The 23,127-nt window shown below is 39.4% G+C and overlaps 1 protein-coding gene across 1 annotated transcript; it reads right to left on the bottom strand.

Annotated features, from left to right (window-relative positions):
• Nucleotides 1-325: 325 nt before the first annotated feature.
• Nucleotides 326-20,581, bottom strand: slc25a36a (solute carrier family 25 member 36a). The gene is made up of 7 exons (XM_046851614.1): nucleotides 20,193-20,581; nucleotides 16,227-16,391; nucleotides 14,050-14,127; nucleotides 11,071-11,171; nucleotides 4,255-4,321; nucleotides 2,835-3,124; nucleotides 326-2,748 (listed from the first exon to the last, which is right to left on the bottom strand). Exons 1-7 carry the CDS (start codon nucleotides 20,231-20,233, stop codon nucleotides 2,555-2,557), a joined length of 936 nt encoding a protein of 311 aa, XP_046707570.1. The 5' UTR covers nucleotides 20,234-20,581; the 3' UTR covers nucleotides 326-2,554.
• Between the last annotated feature and the right edge of the window lie 2,546 nt (nucleotides 20,582-23,127).

Here is a 23,127-nt window from a genome sequence, read left to right on the forward strand (position 1 = left end):
AAAAACATCAATTTACGCAAGTGCCTTCCGATTTCTTAAGAAAGATGATCTTTTCCTGTTTTGTCTGCAGGAAGTTACAGCTCTACCTCTGCCATGTTAATCTGTATACTATGCGACTTTCAGGACGCGCCTCGGTCTCCGTAGTGCTGCGATACGATCTACGTTTTAACAAAGGTCACAAATTATTGGTCACTTTCTAAATAATTAAATTATAGTAGCATCTACTAATAATTATATATAAAAATTGTTTTTACTAAAGCAAATATGTAAAAAATAAACATATGAAAGTTCTTCAGTAGACACAAGCCACAAGACTCACCCAGGATTCAATTATGTGCTTTTTATTCACTTTTTTGTACAAAAATGATATTACATAACTAGCAAACGTCACTTTTTTTTTTTTTTTCTTTTTTACACACACACAAAAAAAATTACATCAAATGCTGATATGTGAACAGTTAGTGTTGACCCTGTGTGAACATTTAAATTACGATTTTGAACAATCGAATTACGAAGCAAACCTTAACATGGAAACGTGGTGTACGTTGGCGGGGCGGATTTGGGGGGCATCTGATGTCAAGTCGATTCGAAAGGTTCCCATAAATCAATTAGAATAATAACACATTTGTATTTCTGTTAAAAATTTACAAATCTCTGAATATTTAATGATCAATAGTCATTTTTTTTATTTTGGTACCACGTTATTAATTACATCAATCGTGATTTTTTTTTTTTTTTTAAGATGACAATTGTAAATTTTGTGACCCGACGCCGATTTCATTCGATTTCAATTTTGTCATCCAGGATTTAAAAATAATCCTTTAATACAATACACCACAGCTCGGTCAGCAGCAAAGCCTAATGCGAGAGGCGTCTTGAGCTCGTTAGATTTATCAATACTGAATTTTTTTTTTTTCTCATTTTGTTTTTTTAAATTCAATTTTGTAGTCGGAACGTTCGTAAGGTTCGCAAACGGATCTAAAGAATCGCAGTGTCGATTCAATGACGAAATAACGGATTTTTTTAAAAAGTGGGGAAAAAAAAAGAAAAGAAATTAAATAAATAAGGATGCATCGAAGCGAGTACGAGGGAAAGGAAGTGTCTCAGTGCTCGCTGAATTGAACTGAATTTGATATTAATCCACATTTTGGTCATTTTGGTATATGTATTTTTTTTATATTGAACGGAACGTCCCTGGTTCTTAACACGCTGAAGGCTGAAACGAACCCGGAACAATGAATCATTCGTTCCTCTTAAAACCGACTGCATAAAATCATAGGAACACTGAATATCTATTATACATACATATCTTTTTTTTATACACTATATACACAAAACACAGGGATGTCCTTCACTAGAAGTTTACTAGACTGATCTGTACAACAGCCTTCGAAAAGGAACTGTGGTGCAAAACACTGTCTTGCTTATACAGTAAATACTCTATTAGTATAAGTTCTATAGTAAACTGTCGTAAACACAGAAAACATAAAGAACGTGTAGCCTGGAAAAACGCTACAAAGTGCATATATGAATATATATTTGGATACGGTTGGAAAAGCCAAGCCTCTGCTTGGGAGGGGGGGTTTAGGGGTTGAATTTCTGGTACCTAGGACAGGAGCTACAAAGCGGGACATGATGTAATCCCCCTTGCTAATTTGTGCTCCTGGATACAACAATAGTTTTTTTTATATTTATATTCAAATAACGGTGCTTTGTTAGATTTTTTTTCCCCCACCACACAAAAATCCAGGTCTCAATTAATTGCCAATTGCTTGGGTCTGAACAGACGAGCCAGTTGTCAGAAACAACTCGGGCAAAAAAGGATGTCTAAAAAAAAAAATCCAGAATGGACAACACTTCAGTTTGAAGTAGGCAAAAAAAAAAAAAAAAAGCATCAGAAGATCACGAACTTTGTTGTGCGTACTTGGGGAAACCAAAGCGCCAGAGTCAAAACGCTGACCTCTAGAGGGAAATGTTTGAAAAACGAGCAAACGGCACTTTTTTCCCCCCACTGGTGCGAACTTGAAATTGGTTTCGTCGCAGGTTGCCAGGAATTACGATAAATCAACGCTTCATATAGAAGCATTCAGACAGAATTTCAAAGGGGCAATGGCCCTCTCAAAAAGGAGAAAAGAGACACGTACACACAAAGTAAAAAAAAAATAACTCATGACAAATACCAATAGTTTTTGTTTGTTTGTTTTCAAGCATCCCCCCCCCCATTTGACAGTCCTTTAAGGACTTTCACATTTCAGGTTCAGAAGAGAAACAGGCCAACTTTGATTTCCTTCCTTCTTCTCTCATCCGGGTTGGTTTGAAGCGAACTTCATCATTCCAGCCGTGTGCCAGCAGCACCCTCTTGTGGCGTAACCCATCAAGCTGTACTTCCTATCTCTCTCTTTTGCCCTTCATCTCAGATGATCGCGCTGCCAAATTTGGTCTCGTGAAAGGGACAAATTTCTCTCTGCTTCACCCGTCGCTATTTTTCTGCCGCTCTTGTTTTTCACTCGACCTATTCCTCTTCTTGTCCTTCGCGGGTTTTATTTGATTTTTTTTAGCCATTGAGCAGGTAGACTACCAGCTCGTAGGTGCACATCATGATGGCTGTATTGGGGATCTGGCGGACCAGGTGGGTTGTGAGGCCTCGATACATTGCTCTGTATCCTTCCTCTCTGACCACCACGCTCAGCGTCTGGAAGAACGAGCGGTACTTGCTGCCCTCCTCCCGCAACCGGGTACGGATCACCTCTGGAAAAAAGCAAAAAAGGGAGAAGGATGAGCCAGAAATGTTTGCGGTATGCTGTTGTAGACGGGCAAACATGCATGAGCCGTACCGTGTGGGTACGCGATGGACGTGGCGCAAGTTTTGGAGGTTGCGGCGGCCAGCATCATGCCGACAAAGTCGGAGGCGTCCTTCACCGATTCGTCTTCGTCGTCCATGTTGGCGCTCGCTTTGGACTCGAGGAGTTTACGCTTGATGCTCTCGTAGATGACAAAATGAATGACCGTCTCGGAGATGCCCGCGTAAGAGGCCGACATGCCGCGGTAGAAGCCGCGGAGCCCGTCGGCTTTGTACACGCGCCTCACGCACTCAAATGCGCTCATGCGCCTCTCTCCACGGTTCCTGGATGGGGGAACAAATTTTTATTTGAAATTTTTCGGTATCCGCTACAGACTTTTTTATGCTACCATACGTTTCCTGCGTTACCTCAGTTTTAATTCGTTTTTAAACTAACGGCTAATGGAGATTAGGCTCAGATTTTATTTGGTTACTAACATAGCCTTTGAAACTTCTTGCAATACCCATTCCTCCTTCCAGAACTTTTGTCACTCGGTTTCTCATTACCACTCCAATACTAAGGGTGTAACGGTACACAAAATTCATGGTGGGGTACGGACCTCGGTTTCAAAATCAATTTCGAAACGTTTAGGGGGGAAGAAAGGCAAAAATTTATTGCTCACTTTAATTGCTAGCTTTTTTTGTTCTGAACATCGTATTTTTATATGTTTATTAATATTTGTACACATCAACAGTTTGCCCGCTTGGTTTAAATAAAAAGACATTTCTTGAATTCTACACACAAAATAATGTCAGAAAACCTCCATTTTGGCGAGTGTTCACGCAAATGACAACTATTACGCAAATTTACGTTGAAAACTTGTGCTGTGTGTAAGCAATTGTGCAACTAAATATGACCAAAAACTATTAGGAAATTGTTTTTATGAAGTTTTATGTTGAAATAATGAAATTTATTAATAAAAATATAATTCTAAAACGAAGTCGCATGTTATTACTGTACGGTACATGTACTCATTATAAATGTGATACAGTGTACTGTATTTCTACGAATTGACAAAATTTATCTCGCTATATTCTTGCAAAGGTTTTCTGTGTGTTCAAAGTATGTGGGACGATTTACGTTTTAAACGAAAAAAAAAAAAACATTTTGGGGTCCGTTTATCGCGATTTTGCGTATATCGCGGGCGATTTTGGAACGTAACCACCGGGGATTATTTTTCCCTATTTATTTATTTATCCTATTTTTTTTTTAAATCAATCACTGCCTTAGTACCTGATTTGAATGTACTACCTTGTTGCATTGCTTTTCAGTGCATCTCGACTGCAACGCACTGATCAAAGTGAAATACGACCCCAGTTTTTTCACTGCCCTATACTAACCCTGGAATGGAGTAGGGCTTTATGGGTAATGGGACAATGAAACAGGACGTATTTATCATTCAATAACTGCTCACCGGGCATCCAATTGTAGGCGAGTCTTTATGAGCCAGATAGGATTGGTAGCCGTGATCGCTGTGAACCCTGGGGGGGAAGAAGATAATCGGGTCAGCCGTGGAAATGACATTGTTGCACAACATAGGCAAGGCTAGTGAAGCAGGCCTACTGTCCTTAAAAATAAAATAAATAAATAATAAAAAAAATTATAAATAAAAAGCAAAAAAAATTCTAAGCAACACTGTGGACTTCTTTCAGATGTTTTATGACTTAAAGTTCTAGGGTTTATTCTTATTAGGGTTTTAAAATAGGGGGCCATTAAGTGCAGATATCAGTAAAAGATTTATTTCAAAAGGGAAAAAAAAATTATATTATATATCCAGTATATAATTATATATACAGTACAGACCAAAAGTTTGGACACACCTTCTCAAAGAGTTTTCTTTATTTTCATGACTATGAAAATTGTAGAGTCACACTGAAGGCATCAAGGGCTATTTGACCAAGAAGGAGAGTGATGGGGTGCTGCGCCAGATGACCTGGCCTCCACAGTCACCGGACCTGAACCCAATCGAGATGGTTTAGGGGTGAGCTGGACCGCAGAGTGAAGGCAAAAGGGCCAACAAGTGCCAAGCATCTCTCGGGGGAACTCCTTCAAGACTGTTGGAAGACCATTTCAGGTGACTACCTCTTGAAGCTCACCAAGAGAATGCCAAGAGTGTGCAAAGCAGTAATCAAAGCAAAAGGTGGCTACTTTGAAGAACCTACAATATGACATTTTTCAGTTGTTTCACACTTTTTTGTTATGTATATAATTCCATATATAATTCCACATGTGTTAATTCATAGTTTTGATGCCTTCAGTGTGATATATATATATATACTTTTTTGTTGTTTGTTTTTAATTTTTTTATTAATTCATGTTTTTTTTAAATCGGGAAACACATTCGCCACAAATACATCTTTGAGTAGTAGGCCACAGTGTGGACATTTCTAGCAAAAGTAACCAAAAAAATTAAAAATAAAATTTTCAAGATTGACCTGGTTTAGAAAGCAGGATGACGAATTAACTGAACTTGACAGGGCACGTGTGAGCGTGTGTGAATAGTTTGGGAATGCCTAGTCGTTTATGCATTTTGAGACACGTGCATGTTCCTTTTGCTTCTGGGCGACAAACAAAAATAAATTGAACGATGAACAAAAAGTCAAATTGTGGCATTTTTTGGCTCTAAAAGAAAAACTTCTGTAAGATAGAGAACGGGATGGAGGCTTAACGGTTTGGGGTCGTTTTGGAGCGAGGTAGGTTGGAGACTTGGGAAAAGGAACCAACATGGCAACCATTTCGTACTTCAACTCGTTGGAACAGACTTCGCCGACTTATATATATATATATATATACACACTATATTTCCAAAAGTATTGGGTCACCTGACCTTTCCTGCTATATGTGGTTCTTTTCCAAACTGTTACCACAAAACTGGAGGTGCTCAATTGAACAGGAAGTCTTTAGATAAAAATTTGAACTTAGGAACCCAAACCTGCTCCGGCATGGCAATGCCCCTGTGCACAAAGTGAGCTCCTTGAAGATCTGGTTTACATGCTTTGGAGAGGAAGATCTTGAGTGGCCTGCTATAGAGCTCCATCCCTACTGAACACCTTTGGAAAGAATGTGAACGCTGAAGAGTGGAGGGAATTCCCAGAACAGTGGAGGGAATTAGAAGGGACAACTGGGACTAAATGTGGAATGCGATGCTCAAAAAGCACATGCCGTACTTCCGACCAGGTGACAGAATACTTTTGGAAACATAGTGTGTATATATAGGTGTAAAAAGACATAACTTGAGATTAGTAATAAGTAATAAATATCTTCATTGTATTGTCAATTAGGGAATAGGTTCGGCTTGACGTGGACTGAAATTAAATACTGTCTAGAATAATTCTAGAATAAATAAGAAAAAAAGGATAAAAACAATGACAGATAGGCCACTGCTCTATTGCAGTACTTCAAATATTACAGAAAGATTCATCAGTGACCTAGAGTAGTGGGGAGGGGGGGTGGAGGAGGAGGAGAGTAGAGGGGGCTCTAGATAGGATTTAGAGACCTAGAGCAAGTGGGTAAAGGAGGAGGATAAAGAGAGAGAGAGATAGAGAGAGAAAAAGAGAGAGATATTGTGTGTCTCTGGTCGAGTACTCACACGGGGAGGGGCAAAGCTCCTCCTCACAGCTGCAGGACGGAGCCTGCAGATATGGGGGGGGAGGATGGAGCAGGCTGGCTCACAGAGTACAGGCCTAAAATAGACACAGGCTTTTCTGTACCATAGTCACAAGCAGCAGCAGCAGCAGCAGCAGCAGAGGGGCGGAGCATATCAATCAAACCCCACCCGCATACACCATAAGCCCCCACCCTCTCATGACCGTCTAGACCGTCCGGCCCCGACACGAAATTCCAAAAACTTTCGGCTTATGTACATTGAGAGAAAGAAAGGAGAAATGAAAGAAAGAAGAGGCAGATTGGCTGTCTCTTGAGTTTTAAAAAGGACATCATTAAACCAGTGCTTCTTTTCTTTGTTTTCTCTTTTTTCTTTTGTCTGGAATGGCACGTCAAATAGGTGCCTCTGGTTCAAAACAAAATTACCGTCATCTTCATTTTAATAAATTAACCTTAAGTGGGTTGTGAAAATAAATGAATGAAAGAGTAAACAGGGGACAAAGGCTCCAAAAAAACAACAATAAAATAACCCCAAAAAAAAAAAAAAAAAAAAAGGAGGTAAAGCAGGGCAAGTACAGATTGTGCAAATGCTAACCTTGTCATCCACGTTTGGTAAAATAAAATTCAATAAATAAAAGAAAGAAATAGTTTTAAACATTATATATGTATAAGGACTAAATTACAGATATAAACTTGATCAGGGGTTTTATTTTATTTTTTACAAATCTAACAAAAAATTAATTTTATTTGTAGCAGACGTACTAGAGAATATGATCTTCGCCAAAGGGAAGCATGGAGGTGGAAGTATCATGTTGGTTAGTTTGGTCACCATTGTTTTGTGGCAAACACTAGGGGGCGAAGGCATTCCCGAGATCATCGGGTTTAGGGTGACATCTCGAGAACGAACGATTAAAAGTTTCGAGGATTTTCATTTTAATTATTGGAACAATAACAGAACAAGCAAATAACCCGGTTCGATTTTACTCCGAGATTGATCCGAGCTCAAAATAGTTCTCAATTGTTTTTTCTTCAACATCTTTAAGTATATATATATATATATATATATATATATATATATATATATATATATATATATATATATATATGAAGGGGAGGTGATAGATTAGTGGTTAAGGCAATGGATGAAGGTCGTGAGTTCAAAACCCAACCACATCAAGCTGCTACTCATGGGCCCCTAAGCATGGCCCTTAACCCTGTAGCTGCTCAGTTGTATAAATTGGATTAAGATAAAGTCCCTCCGCCACATGCCGAAAATGTAAATGTAGATGTGAAGCGTATGTCAAGTAACTTGGTGTCCGAGGCACCGGCATTGACGGCGAGTCTTTTAATGGTGCTCATGAAGTTTTCCAGACCTTTGTCCCGGATTTGTCTGAGCCGGGATTTGTTTCTTGCGTTGGCGATTCATGATGTCGAGTCTGATTTCCGTTCTAATTTGAAGCACAAAAAAATGCTGAACGTTAAAGGGGGGGCGCGGTGTAAGAACTACTATCTTACACTAGTAGTTCTCGAAAAGAGCTGAATATAGTTCAATTGTAGTTTTATGATTACCTCAACGTTGACAATAGTATAATGAATGGGCATTCGGTGCCACCCAGTCGACGATGGGATGCCTTTGGGGTATTGTTCCTTGCAAGCTTTCTTCCACATACCATCTCAGGGAGTTTTTCCTTGCCAAGGTTTGTTTATAGGGTCCTATTAATTAATCCTATCCAATCTTATTAATAACTGAGTATTTAAAAAACGAACAATCGCACTTTTGAAAACATCTCGTATGTCTAAAATTCCTATTGTGACTATCAATAGTCTGGACAGAACTGAGCAACAGCCTATATTTAAATCGTAACCCGTCTCTTTAGTCGTTTTTTTTTTGTTCTTTACTGTTCTAAGCCACGGATTGCCCGAGGGTGCTCCAGCGGTTAAATTTAGCCATCGGGCAGCATGTGTAACTCGATAGCTAGCATTATTTGGCTCATACTCCAAATACGAGAGCATTTTCAGTCCATCGAAAAACAATACAATTCCGAATAAACTCAGCGCTTTTATTTACATTAATACGCTCTTTCAAGTGCAATATGGTTTCTATAGTAATTACGTATTATATGCTACGCGGATATGGTACGTGATATGAGGTATAAGGTAACGTGGTTTGTATTCGCGCAAAGAAAGAAAGCCCGGCGTGACCTACATTTCCTTTGGAAACATGGGCCTGGTTATCTGATCGGAGTCCAAATGTGTTGACATGGCGAGAGATTTAATCTGGAAAGTTTCTAACCGCGACGCTGAGATAAACTTTGCGTAAAGTGAAATATCGTTACGCCGAAAGCCGTATCGTTTGTTTATGTTGTGTAGATCACGGGAAAAGCTACGATCAAGATCGGATCTGGCCAAAATGTGACTCTTTTTTATACTTGTTTTGGTAAGGAGTCTCCAGTAGAGGTCGACCGATTGGATTTTACCGAGGTTGGATCGTACTTGTCGATAACCGATTAATCATACGCTAATTTTTAAAATGGACACTGGATAAAAAAACTAAAACAAAAACTTTACACTGTAATATATTACTGAACTTAATTACAAACATTGTAATAAATGGCCATTGTGAAAACATTTAAAAATGACTCTTTGGACTGATGAGAAATGGTAATGCTTTGAAGTAAAACTTTATTTCTAAGATTAACTGAAGCTAATAAATGCATTTGAAGTATTTTTTTTTGTTTGATTTTTTGTTATTTCAATATTTACCAATATATTTTTAAATGAATTTTAACTGCTAACTTTAGAGAATGCACTTTGAACTAACAAACAGCACGAGGCATCAGCGATTTTCTTCTAGAGCCGACTGTATGACGGCAGACCTTCTCAGTCACCCCGTTGCAGACGCAACCCGGAAAAACTATTGGTATGGAATTTTTTCCAATTGCGGATAGTTCCAGCAATCAACTATCGTTGCAGATTGGTGGGCAAAACCGATGAATCTGTTGACCCCTATTTAATTCCTATAAATACCAGTGAATTTCCATAAATTCCTGGTAAGTTTCCAACTTGGAATATTTCCCAAATTCCCCAAATGAAGTTCCCATGGAAATGTTTCTGGAAAATCCCTTTTGGAACCCCAATCGGAATTCATGTTTAAATCAAACTAAATAAAGATACATAAAGGCTACTACTGAATCTACTCTCATAGTGTTTAAGATACTGGACTTCAGTTCAGAAGGTCTCAAGTTCAAATCCCAGTACCCCCAAGCTTCCAATACAGGGAGCAAGCCTAAGAGCAAGACCCTTACCCCTCAATTGCTCAGTTGTATAAATGAGATAACTGTATGTATGTCTGGATAAGGGCATCTGCCAAATGCCATAAATGTACATGCAATACTTAAATAATGTGTTTAAAAAAAATTGTATAATGACAAGGTTAGCATTTACTGACTAGATTTAAGAAGGTGTCTAAAAACTTTTATCTGCCCCTCCGTTTACCTTTACAATCACAAAGAGGTTACAAAGAACAACAAGAAAACATAGCTACAAGCTAGCTAGAGTGGCTACAGCAAAGACTATATAACTAGCATCATCATATTCATCATCATTAGGAGAATCATGATCATACCAATGAGATGAGAAGTGACTACCTGAGGCGTCCTGATTCCGCCCGCATCGCCCGCGAGGACCGCTGCCCACCGCGCATGGCAACCTACATGTTAGCGTAGCACCCTGCTAGCGGCCGCTATTACACACAGCACAGACAGCGTGTGAAGCCAGACTGTTTAATAGCACACTGGTATGTAATGATTTTTGTCCTCCAGCCCTCGAAAGGTAGAAAAAGAAAACAAAAAAAGTGGGGGGAAAAATGTAGGAAAGGAAAGCACAACCTAAACTTTGAGGACCTGATTTGTAATTTCATGTGGCATTACAACTTTCATTAGCGATAAGTTTCCTGTAAATAGAAGAAGACTATGTCGAAAGAAATATTTCCGATAGACATAAGTTATTTAAGTTAATACTAGCACTGTGCTACACTTAATTTCTACTATATACTTGATAAATTTTGGTTGATTTCTTCGTTTTCGATAAATACTTTTAAATTGTTTGTCATTGGTGCTGATTCATCGAGCTGACCAATTTGCGCTTGGTTTTGGAGACGTTACTTTTGACAAAAAGGTATAATATTTTTGGCTTCACATGCTGTGCAACATTTTAAATTATGCGTTGATCCTCAAAAGTCATTAATTGTGCTTTCGGTCTAAATTCTAGGTACTAACAAATATCAGGTTCAAAAAGAAAATCTAGTCCATATTCCATAAACTAACCATTCCCTGGTCGCTGAAACACCAAATAAAGATGCTAGCTGATCTCTACATACATATAATATTTTATGCTAGTACTCGACAATTTAAAAGATGTCCATTTTCAAAACACTGGTTATATCCGAGGATACAATCTGACTATAAAGAGGTCAGTACCATTTTAGTTCAAAATGTCACTCACAAAACGAAACAAGCAGTGCAATTATTTATCTTAAAGAAAACCCAACAACAACCAAATGAAAAAAACAAAAGAAAAAAAAACAAGAAATGCAACCAAGAACTAGGAAGAAATGCGTGAATCTTACCAGCGAGGCCGGCGGAGACCATGTGCACTTGCGTGGAGTCAGGTTCGAATACACCATTTAGCTTCTCTTTGGTCGTTGAGTAGGCTGCAAAGTAGATTGCTCTGTATGGAAAGAGATGGAAGATTCGACACAACTGAAATTCAAATCTAGCAGAAGTGTGCTAGTGTACTTGTGCATCAACTTTCGTACATCAATCTGTGTTTTCTATTGTGAATATCAAGGTCCAGGAGTGGGATGTTTTAGGCAGCAAGTGAACAGTCCATTTGCCCAGTCGGTTTGTTGAAAGGAAGCACAATGGGCAAGCACAATGGGCAAGGATCTGGGCAAGGAGGCAAGGGCCAAATTGTGATGGCTATCATCTCCAAAACACCAGTTCTTTTGAGGGGGATTCCTGGTATGCAGTGCATGGTTCATACCAAAATTGCTACAAGGAAGCATGACCAGTAAACCGGCGACAGGGTCATTGTTACCCAAGGCTCACGAAAGCATGTGAGGAGCAAAGAACTGCCCACAGCGATGAGCCCCCAGAAGAACTGCTGGACTGCTAAATGGCTGAAAAAGCTCATGCTGGCTATGATAGAAAGGTCAGAGTGCCCCCTTTCATGCATGCCAAAATCACCTAAATTGTGCAAAAGGGCCTCAGGGTGTGACTTGGCTGTAAAGTTTTCCAGGTCTCAATCTGATGGGAGTGTTCTGGAAACAAACAAGTCCGATCCACAGAGGCCCGACTTTCAAAAGAATCTGCTGCTAAAGTCATGATGCCAGATACCACAGAATACCTTTAGAGGTCTTGTGCCATCCAGACCTTGGTAGGTCAGTGCTGTTTTGGTGGTACAAAGGGGTTTAAATGTCAGTTTCTGCTGAGGATATCAATAGGGGTAGAAAACTGAATTATTCCTCACTCAATTAAACTCTTTGCTTGTGTTTCCCACATGCTGTTTGTTGTGTTCTGCACTTATCAGAGGTCATGGTATTCTCCTGACTTAAGGTCATTTTATTGTGTCTAAATAGTCTGCAAAAATGATTGTCCCCACACTGACGAGGCAAAAATACTGCACTGTAAAACACGCAAAAACGTTACCTTGAAGGACGCAATATTACGGCGAGCTAGCAAGCCGATCTCATGCCAACAAGAAGCAATTTGGCTTTTGTTACATTAGTAAGCATACTTTTTGCTCTTCTTTCTGGTTGTTGCATCCAATAGGTAAAAAAAAAAAAGAAATAAAACAAACATCCGTGACACAATACTTGCTGGTCACCCTGTCAACTAATCATCTTTTTTTTTTTTTCCACCATTACTAATGCTTTGATCTGCAGTACCCCTTTACGCCACAAGGACACCCTTGCTAGAACTCTCGAACCATCCGCGAGGTGATCATGTGTCATGGTTTATTAAAAGTCTAATGTTGAATGTGTGAGTGGGTATGAATAAGTGATGAAGCTTTAGTCATATCAAGTATTCCTTCTTCCCCTTTAGTATTCTTCTGTGCAAAAATGAGAAACATATGTAAGACAAGAACGTGGCCTCGCTTGTCAAAAAAATAAAAACACCCCCTGAGGTAAGGAAAAGCAACAAACCCAAAAGACATGAAATGTTTTTGGTTGTCATTTTTTCCATCTTGCACATAGAGAATGTGGACTCGTTCATCTGCGATACCTGAACAAAATACATTTTTTTCAGTTTTTACAATACTGGCTCTAGACGAACGCGTCAACTTATCGCTTAACGTGGGCTGATGGTTTAAAATTTGCATATAGACTTTCTAGATTGTTTTTATGCAACAAACTAGATACAGATGCTACACTTTCCATTTCCATTGAAAAAAATCCTCCCCTTAGCATGAAGAACATCTTTACACGTTCTTGAAATCCGGATGATTTGTTTATCCAAAAATTCAGCTGAAATCATTTGCCTTGCCTCTAGTAAAACTTGCCAAAGATGTTCTTCGTTAGTTGGAACCCTGCTCCAAAACAACCCCCAAACCATTTAGCTTTCACCTCCATTGTGTGACTGTGGGAGTGAGGGCAATCTGCTGACATCATCTCTCCTGTTCTGTTTTATATATTTACTTCTGTCAGGGCTCGAAAATGTCACATTTGGATTCATCTGTCCACAAAACATTCTGGCACTCATTCGTTGTCCAATTCTTTGCCTTTGACCTCGTTTGTTGCATAGAAACATCAACCTCGCATCAAACATCAACATCAGCATTTCAAAGTTAATTTTCTGCCGCATCAAACATATGGGGCTGAAATAACTAATCTAAGAAATTGAAAAAAATTGGTTATAAAAACTCTGAGAAATTAACGAATTAAGATCAGTACTTAAGTTGCACAAAAACTGTCCCTTCATGAAAGCTCAAAGACAAAAATTGACATAGAAGGTAACGTTGTGACCTGTGTATGCTAGTTTACCAAAAAATAATAATAAAAAAAGAAAGTTGATTGAACATGAATGAAAATCTGGTATTGACGAGAGGAATGTTTTCCCGGTGACGCCTTTGCGATTATTTGTTTTATTTCTAGCTCATTTTAAACAGAATGTGTTAATTTTTGTTTTGGTCGACGCAGCGTTGATAACCGGTAGCCTTGACGAACATGATGTTGTTATCCCTGGAGGTTAAACCTAAATGCCTTGAAGTTAGGAACGAACCAGGATCCAACTTTGAAGAGAAACAAGTTTAAGAATGGCGGTTTATAGCTTCCATCGGGTGAAAACCCGAACGAACACGAATTTGGTGGTTTGATGACCCGATGCATCAAGCCAACTCAACGCACACTCCACTGTGTGCTAATCCTGGCGTGCTAACACACAGTACTATTCAAAGGCTACTGGCTGCATTCCCAGTTCCTATTAAAGCAACTGGCTATGAATAAATAAGAGATTTTGATCTGTATCAGCAGACATCAATGTTCAACCTTTTCGGAAACATTTATCAAACGGATATTAAATCTAAATAACAACAAAGAAAGTCATACCTGGATGGAGCCACCCCAACCAGGTTAGGTCCAAGGCCACGGAAAAGTGATCGAGGACCTTCTCTCTCTAAAATCAACCTGAGGAAAGAAAAACAAGGAGATTTACATTTACAACAGGCACACCTTTCCTTTGAGAGGCTCAAAAGGGAACCCATTCTTATCTGGGTGGCACCGAATGTCTGTTCATTGTAGTTCCATTGTTGAGGTGTATAGTAATAGGGGCTTAAATGCAGAACTATTTATGCAACCGGTGGTCCTGAGTCATTGCAGTAGACTGTTGACATCAATTACCGTGTGAATACATCCTCAAAGTTCTTGAGTTGCTCAGGTCTTTAGTTACTTCAGGTTTCAGGGTCTAAAACACCTTCTTAATTTGGGTTAAAGCTAGCTCAATGGTTAAGGCTTTGGGCTACTGATTGGAAGGTTGGGGGTTCAAGCCTCAGGGCTACCAAGCTGCCACTGCTGGGCACTTAAGCAAACCCTACTCCAGGGGTGTTGTATCATGGCTGACACTGTGCTCTGACACATTTGCTAACAAGCTAGGTAAAATGTATGAGGTAAGAAAAGTCACTGAAATGTATATGCGACATGTTATTCCAAATAAAGACTGAACAAAGCCAACAAGTCCATTGTTCGCCTTCACATTCTCAAAGCGAACCATCTGAACGTCTTGCAGCCAGTAACGGTGCAGAAAAAGAGTGCATTTTCTTTCCTTTGGCTGATCAGAACGTTCCGATAAGCTAACAGTGTTCCAGCCTTTGGGACTTTGTTTCAGACACGTTTAAGGCTGTAATTATATGATGACCCACTTTTCCTATTGTGTTTCTTTCTTTCCTTTTTTTTCCCCCTCAGGCGTAATAGCATGGGTTCGGATCGCGTTCCTTTAGAGGCTAAAAACGGCGTGTTGGTTTAGCAATGTTAAAAAGAGAAAAGAAACTGTATTCCTCTAACCGGCGTGAGAGAGATCGAATGAGAGAAAGAATTCAGGAGGAAGGTGAACAAAAGATAGATCGCTTTTGAATTAGATATGTCGATTTTGATATGATATGACGATTTCTGATGTATGTTAGCGTCAGAATCTCTGATGCATGCTGTTATATTAACAAATAATTGATGGAAAGGTTGTAGCTACTGGCCTGTAGCTTATACGAATCGACACCTGACAGCATTCAATGCAGAGCAACTGCAACAAACTGCAACAAAACTGGAAAAAAAAACCAACAACGAAATTTTAGGCGCTTTAAAGGGACAGAGAGTAAATAAACTCCGGCCGGAAATGACACGGGTCGAATTGTGTTACTTTACGTCTTCGAACGTGTCCGGATTGGTCTAAGTGTAAAACAATTTTGTACAATTCTAAACAACTAAAATATTATTTGATGCTTTGCCTCCTATTATGTTGATCACCTGCTGGCAATGGCAGCAAAGGAAAAAACTAGGGCTGGCATTTATCTCCCATGGAACTGTGGCAAAGGGCACAGAGAACATCCTGTCCACTTACTATGTACAGTGGTATAAAAACAAGACATCTGCCAAAAAATAAAAAATAAATAAATAAGTCAGTCAGTCAGTCCACACTACTACAGCAAGCTTTTTTTTTTTTTTTTTTACACGATTTAAATGTTAAATCGAATGCTGTAAATATTTAGAGTTTTCTAGGATGGATTTGAGTTTTTTATTATTTTTATTTTTTTAAGTTGAGAATTCCCAACTCACCTGACTAGGGTTGCAAAGGGGTGGCAAATGTCTGGTAAATTTCCAGGAAACTTTCCATGGGAACTGGATGAAAACTTACTGGGGAATTTAAGGGAATTGACAGGGATTGGCTTGGGTACCCTAGTTCAAGTGAAAGGACATTTTCATGCCGCATCCAAAAGACGTCCTATACGATTATGTCCCTCCAATTTTTGTAACAGTTTGAAGACTAAAAGCGGTGATGCTACGATCGTCTGAACGGTCTGATTTGATTTTACCCCATAAATACCAGATTTCCAAGATGTGATCCGACCTGAATGTATCTCAACCCCTCCCTCAATTATTCAAGTGACAGAAAAGAAAAGAAACAAAACAATCGAGAAAACCTCTTTCAAAATCTACAATTGAATTGAAGGAAATTAGAAGGGGAAAAAAAAAAAAACGACGACAAGAAACTGCAAACTCTGGGATGCGTCACTTACTTAAGGCAGTGCAGGGGTCCGGGAGGGGACATGCGGGCGACACTGGCCCCGTCCATGGAGCTCAGTTGCACCTCGGAGATGTAGAGAGTCACCGAGGACGACTGCAACCTCGTCTTCACAACCTCCAGCGGACACGTCAAGATGGCGCCAACTGTGCCCCCACAACTGGAGAAGAAAAGGAACTGGATTGTTACAGTTTTGTAAGAAAGGCTACGCTCTTCTTATTGAGAGAAATTGGTAGCTCAGCGGATGTCATAAGCAAAAGGTCAGGAGTTTAAATCCAAGCTCCACCAAGCTGCCACTGCTGGGCTCTTGAGCGAGGCCCTTAACCACCTCAAGTGCTCAGTAGCGTATTTTTTGCGCCATTATTTTCCCGCCTTGTCCTTACACAGATATCCGTATATACGTTGTGAACTAGGCCAAAGGCATCATTCTCAAGTTGCACATGCATCGAGTCATGTCCTGGCGCCATTTGAGAAATGGGTCACGGATCAGGTGCGTCGAGTTCATGGCGAGGATAACTGGACAGCATGTGCATGTTTGGTGCCGGTACAAAGGTTAAAGGAAACAAACACTCGTTGTAGAGGATGAAACTTTGAGGATGAAATTAACATTGGGGCCTTTTTGTTGATAATGGAAATCTACAACGACAAGCGCCAGGGATATCAAGTAATTGCCACTTCCTCTATAACAGGGGTCCCCAAACTGCGGCCTGAATACAGCCTATTCCCACATTTGAAATGGCCCTCTAGCCTTCTTTATTTTAAATATGTTTCACTCATATCGTCTGTATTTGATGATAAAGTTTGGTTTTCAAACTAAAATTTCTGCCATTACGAGAGCGGCCTCTAGAGGCTAATCCATAACGCCACGTGTTTTTTACGCGAGAGAAGGCGCGCTGCACGGAGAGTGCTATATGTTTATAATTTATCAATTAGACAATTATATTTGTTAATGAATAAATTCATAATTAGTTTCTTTAACACATTTTCTTGATTCGGTACTGTTTTTTATTTTTGTAATAAAGTTCAGTACTACTTTACATCATGTTTTTTTAACGATCGAACTCTAGTTATTAATGTGGCGTAATTATTTTTTAGATTTCACCCACCAATCATAGGCATAAGTAAGTAAATGTTTTAATTTCAATTAAAAATGAAGATGGAAAATATTTCATTATGATGGTAAAAATGCTCTTTTAATAGGTCTCCTAAAAAGCAATGCTCTGCAAAATAAACTACTTTAGCATTAGGAGGCGTAATAAATACATTTAAAATTATTATAAAATCTCACAATAATGCTGGTAGTTACTTTGCAGCCATGTCATTTTCTGGTACAGACCGACCAGGGCCCATTAAAGGAAAAATGATGTGGCCCTCATGGAAAATACCCCTGGTTTATGTGGATAAGTCAAAATCTAGACAATATATTACCTAGAGTGACGCAAGGTAGTGGCAGGTCCATGCTATAGACCTGCTTCCCTTTAGCTGAGGACTAAGGAGATCTAGTGAAAGTCATGGACAGCTTCAAATACCAATCAATGTGCCACAAACCCTGTAGGCCGCTGTTAGACAGCTTTCAGCACAATAACAAATTGATGAAGAAATGGCTTGTGGAGAAGATCAAACCAGGTCTAAATCCTATCAAAGAAGTCTTGAGGAAAGGTGTGCAAAAAAAAAGATCTCATCAAGAACTAATAGGTCTGAGGGGTATGGAATAAAATTGCCTTCACACACAGATTAACAAAAAAGTAAACAACCCCATGCATGTGACTCCCCCCATAATGTTAATCTATTTATTACTAACTTGAGTTGGAATCTGATCAGATTGTTTCTTGTGTTTATCTGCAAAACCTTGAGGTTGTCGAGACCCCCCGCAGGTATTTACCTGGAATCTAGCGTGAAAAAAGTCGACGTGGGGATTACACACAAGTCCCTGTGTCTCTCTCTGAGCTGAGAGACTATTTCTGCTCCGGCTGTTTTCGCGGGCCGGCCCACAATACAGGCGTACACGGTGACCTTCGGCCTACTTTCTTCCTGCATGTCAACGCTGTAGATTACGCGCTCGCTTGCTTGCTGACGGCTGTGTGTGGAAACATGATCGCATACATACAGGACGTCGGGGGGGCGGGGTGGCTGTCGTCTTCAAAACAAAGCTGCTGAAATATAAAGTCAGCGCAACCGGTGCATGTTTTCATTTTGAGTTTGCAGAAGCTTAGATTACTGCACTTCCTCCTCTGTGGGAAATAATGATCCGTGCCGATTTTGTTGGACGGGTCTGGGATACGTGCCAACAACTCCCCATTTTTGTTGAAACATTGATCTTTGATTAAAAGGACCGTACACGAGTTTTGTCAAGGTGTCCATTGCAAGTGAACGGGAAAAAAGTCCTCCTGCTCAAACCTCCATCTTACAAGGAGATAAACAATGAAAAAAGACTTCTATTTCACTTTAACCGGGCACCGCCGAATCGTTTCCAATGCGTTACCGATTACGCACGTTTAACGTGACGTGAATGCAAAACGGTTATCACGCCGTCAGACTGTTTCGCTTGACCTGTTTGGCTCCCTTTTGTAGCTGGACGTGAGGTTTCAAATGTCCAGTTTGCAGATCCAGTAGACCCGGACTCCCCGTAAACACCCTTTGGCTCTGTTTAACCAGGCTGATACATCTAACATGTTCCTAACTTTCATATATAGATACCCTGAAAAACTAGCTATGAGACAAACCCTCATAAGGGACACCCTTTCTTTTCTCACCATTAGCATCCTTGAAAGAGCTCTGATTTCCTTTTTTTGTCCCCTTCACCTTTCCTGAATTCGGGGTCAGCGACTTATAGTTGCCTGACTAACTGTGCATGTGCTGTGAAGGTCAAATTGAGCTCTATGTTGTTCGTGTTGGGAATGAAACACTTTGGAAGTGTTCGCCTGGGTGCTCTCGTAAAGACGTCCCCTGTTAGCCGCGGACGTTAAATATTTTCCTATTAGGGTTCATCCTGCTTTAAAAAAAAGTCTTTAATAATTAGGGGGCCAAGAACCAAAGGTGCACAGTTACCTTATTTGGGTTCATTTTCATAATCACACATGGATTTTGTGAAAAGCTGACAACCGATCCTGAATAACTAGCCATTACAATAACTCCGAAAGCGAAACATGCTGATATAAACCGCAATCGACAAATTCGTCATAAGAGGTCAAACCAAATACCGGGTCAAAACGGTCACCTGGAAGGTCGAAGGGCAGCACTCCGTCAAACACCCTGCTTCTGATTGGCTGGCAGGTGTTATCACCTCATAAAGTTCACTTCATTTGCATATTCGCCCGCTAGCGCTTTACAGGGTTCGTTTTCAGAAAGTTATATAGGAATACAGGTTCGGTTTTATTTCTATTAATAATATATATGTATATATATCTCGTAGTATATAAATTATTTAAAAAATAATAAATAAATAAACAAACAAACGCAAGGTCACGTGACTTCTCAACCTTCTTTCCGCCCCCACCCCAAATCTTTTATCATTTATATTCTAGAAACTTCTGCGACGTCCCAACACGCACAGTAACGCACTACATAGTGAGCTACAGGGAAGCTCATTGGGCGATAAAAAGAAGTGGCCTATTTAGTGCTCAGTGCGGGATTTGGAACGCGGCCAAGTCTAAACAGTGTGTGTGTGTGTGTGTGTGTGTGTGTGTGTGTATATGTATATATATATATATATATATATATATATATATATATATATTCCTACGCTATGCTGTTGGCATGCGCGTAACGGTGACCGGTAAAGCTGAGGCATTAAACGAAACGTCCGGTATATAACATGCATATTAAATACATATATTATGTATATATTTAAGAATAGTTTGGTATAAAATAAACAATGTTTGGATGTTATTAGGGTGGAATAACCAGCTTGCTAGGCCTGGATGGAGGCGCGGATTATGCTAGCTAGTAAAACGCGACTCACCCTCCAGCAAACAGATGAACCAGGGTGTCCCTCTGACTCATCCTGGAGCATTCTTTTCTCCTCGCCTTCACTCGGAATGAACTGCGAGATCGGGGATATTAGATAAATGACCCTTCCGTTAAAAACAAACAAAAATGTTTTGGTTTTTTCCTTCAATATCAACCGCCGATCTTTACAGTATTATAATCTCTATTGATGAGAGTCCACTATGAGAACCAGGATGCACGTTATTTAATAGGAAAGAGCCTAAATTCCGGGCCATTTCGCCTTAGTTTGACATTTCACTCTCGGTTCTCAGCATCTTCTCTTCCCCCGGTTCCCCGGAGCAGAGCGAGACGGACAGCCGGGTCTCTATTTACAGTCGAATCAGAGGCCGCGACAACAGACGCCGCGATTGGTTCGGGGAGACCCCTGACGTCACTGCGACCCCGCCCTCTCCCCTCTTCCCTCCCACACGCTTATCACGCTTCTTTCACGTGATCGGGTTCATTGATGAATCGAGATTTGTCCAAAGTCTCCTCAGGGCTTGTGTTTATTAAATAAAACAAATATAAAATAAAAAAGATATATATATTTATATATACAGTGCAACTTTGATTCTTACCTTCTATGACCTCTTGCAAGTAACCAAAAAGTTTTATTTAAATAATACAATAAACATTTTGATGCAATTTATTAGTACAAACCCTGTTTTGAAACGTCACTCCGAACTTTCCAGCCACTTCTCGCCAACTATCGGATTTTTCGCGAGTTACTCTTAGTCCGGTTCCAAATCAAAAGTCGCGAACTATTGAGGTTCCACCGCAATAAAAAATCGGTCGGGCGTTTACCTGACGACTCCAAATAGACGATAAATAACACCGATTATCTCTTCGCCATCTCCAAAATTGTCTGGTGGTCTTAACAACTGATTTCAAATGTTTTGGCCGATCTTTCCTCACGATGTCCAGCTTGGATCGAAATATAATAAGCCCATTACCATATTTCCATGACATCACAATGCCTACTGAGTTCCTGATCACCTTGAAGATTACCTTGAATGTAAATGGCAAAAAAATACACCCATACCAATAAATGAGAGACTTATATAAGTCACTTTCATGCACTGGCTAACTACTGAGCTAATATTAGCTGCTGACTAATACCTCATGCAGCCTTCTTTGCTTCTTTGTAAAGCCAAAGGAATCTTGTGTCATGGTGTAAAATGTAACTGATATGAAACCAGACTGATTTTGTGACTCCTGGGATAATCAATCAATCAATCAATCAATCAATCAATCAATCAATCTATCTATCTATCTATCTATCTATCTATCTATCTATCTATCTATCTATCTATCTATCTATCTATCTGTCTGTCTGTCCGTCTGTCTTGTCTGTCTGTCAAATCTTGGTTCAATTTCGGTACGGTTATGGGTAAGAAATGCAAAACATCAAAATAGCTCGTTGTTGTTTTTATTAACGCAATGTATCCTCATTTTTATTGAGATTAGTCAACATTTGAACAGTTTACATTTTTCTAAACAATTTTAAATAAAATGCCTGCTTGGTTAAATAATAAAAAGAATATATATATATATATATATATATATATATATATATATATATATATATATATATATATATATATATATATCAAGAAATAGAATAAATAAAATTAATGCAATACACTTTATTATATTGATTCAATTGAGCAATCAGTTAAACTGGCACAAATAAAATATGTAAAATAAATAGAAAAATATAAATAAATACATACAGGACGGTTTACATTTGTTAGACCCAATTTGGGTGATACAGATGTGTTTGTAAGTGTGTGTTTTACATATAATATTTCATTTTCTAAAGATCTGATCTACCTAACTGTTTTACTTCTTTTAGCATACTTTAACAAATGTCTTCATTCCTTCCATCCTTGATTCATTCATTTACTCCCTCGATTTGAGAATTTGTTAGGATTTTCTCCCTAAAGAGAAACTCTTGAAGCTAAACACAAATCACTTCCTGGTTTGCGGCTAACGCTAGTGCTATGGATTCTTTAGCATTTTCATGGAGTTAGTAGCTACAGTGACACTGCGCTAACCCTGGCGTTGTTTTGAATGTTTTCAAATTTAGTAATAAAAAATAAAAAAATTGCGTCAAAGTGCGCGGCGGAGAATAAACAAACCTGTGGTCCACCAATTAATATGTTCCTGAGAAAACTCTGAGGAAAACTGTGGATCTTCTGCACGTAAAAAGGATTGCATTCTGTACAAATGCGAAGCCCTGTACGAACACTAGTAAACATACCGATTACAGTGTATAGAGCTGTTTACATCCTACAGACAGTCAATAGACTCAAATATGTCCAATTGGTGGTTGACAAAGCCATGCCATAGAAATACCATAAACTGTCATCAGAGCCATCTGCATTGCATAGATAGTGAACAGAACCATATACATGCCTTGAATCAACTAAATGTATAGTGATGTTATTTTATATATTTAGTAGTAGGGTTTTGAAATGAGGGCTTAGATCCTGGTCTCCTGCTGACTTTGTGGATGCAGCAGTGAGGACATCTGCAAGCTGATCAGCGCATTCCCTGAGCCAGGGGTATTGTCAGGACCTGCAACTTTCCATGGGTTAACTCTTGACAAAGTCTTCCGTCTGTTTACTGCAGGGATGCCAGAGATAGACTTGAAGGATATCAAAACATCTATGCACTCGTTGATGTGGCTGATCACTGGTGCTGTATACTCCTCCACGTCTGTGGTGTCAGACTAGGTTCTTGACTGTTTCAGAACCAGTTTAAATGGGGTTTAGGAGTCGTCTGAATAACAGAGCTGCGGTATGAACAGCCAATGTAGAGTGCCGTGAATGTTCACGTAAAGATCTAAGCAATTTGTACCACGGGTTGATGGAATTTCGGTTGCACCAATTACCGAGTCACGTGGT

Source organism: Silurus meridionalis, chromosome 6, assembly GCF_014805685.1.
Source record: "Silurus meridionalis isolate SWU-2019-XX chromosome 6, ASM1480568v1, whole genome shotgun sequence".
In the NCBI taxonomy this organism is placed as follows: Eukaryota; Metazoa; Chordata; class Actinopteri; order Siluriformes; family Siluridae; genus Silurus; species Silurus meridionalis.

Excerpts from the sequence above, each read along its gene's own strand:
- slc25a36a (XM_046851614.1), bottom strand. The coding sequence starts at position 20,233 with ATGAGTCAGAGGGACACCCTGGTTCATCTGTTTGCTGGAGG. Across the intron at positions 14,128-16,226 it reads GGACCCCTGCACTGCCTTAA|GTTGATTTTAGAGAGAGAAG; the intron begins GTAAGTGACGCA and ends TTCTTTCCTCAG. Across the intron at positions 11,172-14,049 it reads GTTGGGGTGGCTCCATCCAG|AGCAATCTACTTTGCAGCCT; the intron begins GTATGACTTTCT and ends CTTTCCATACAG.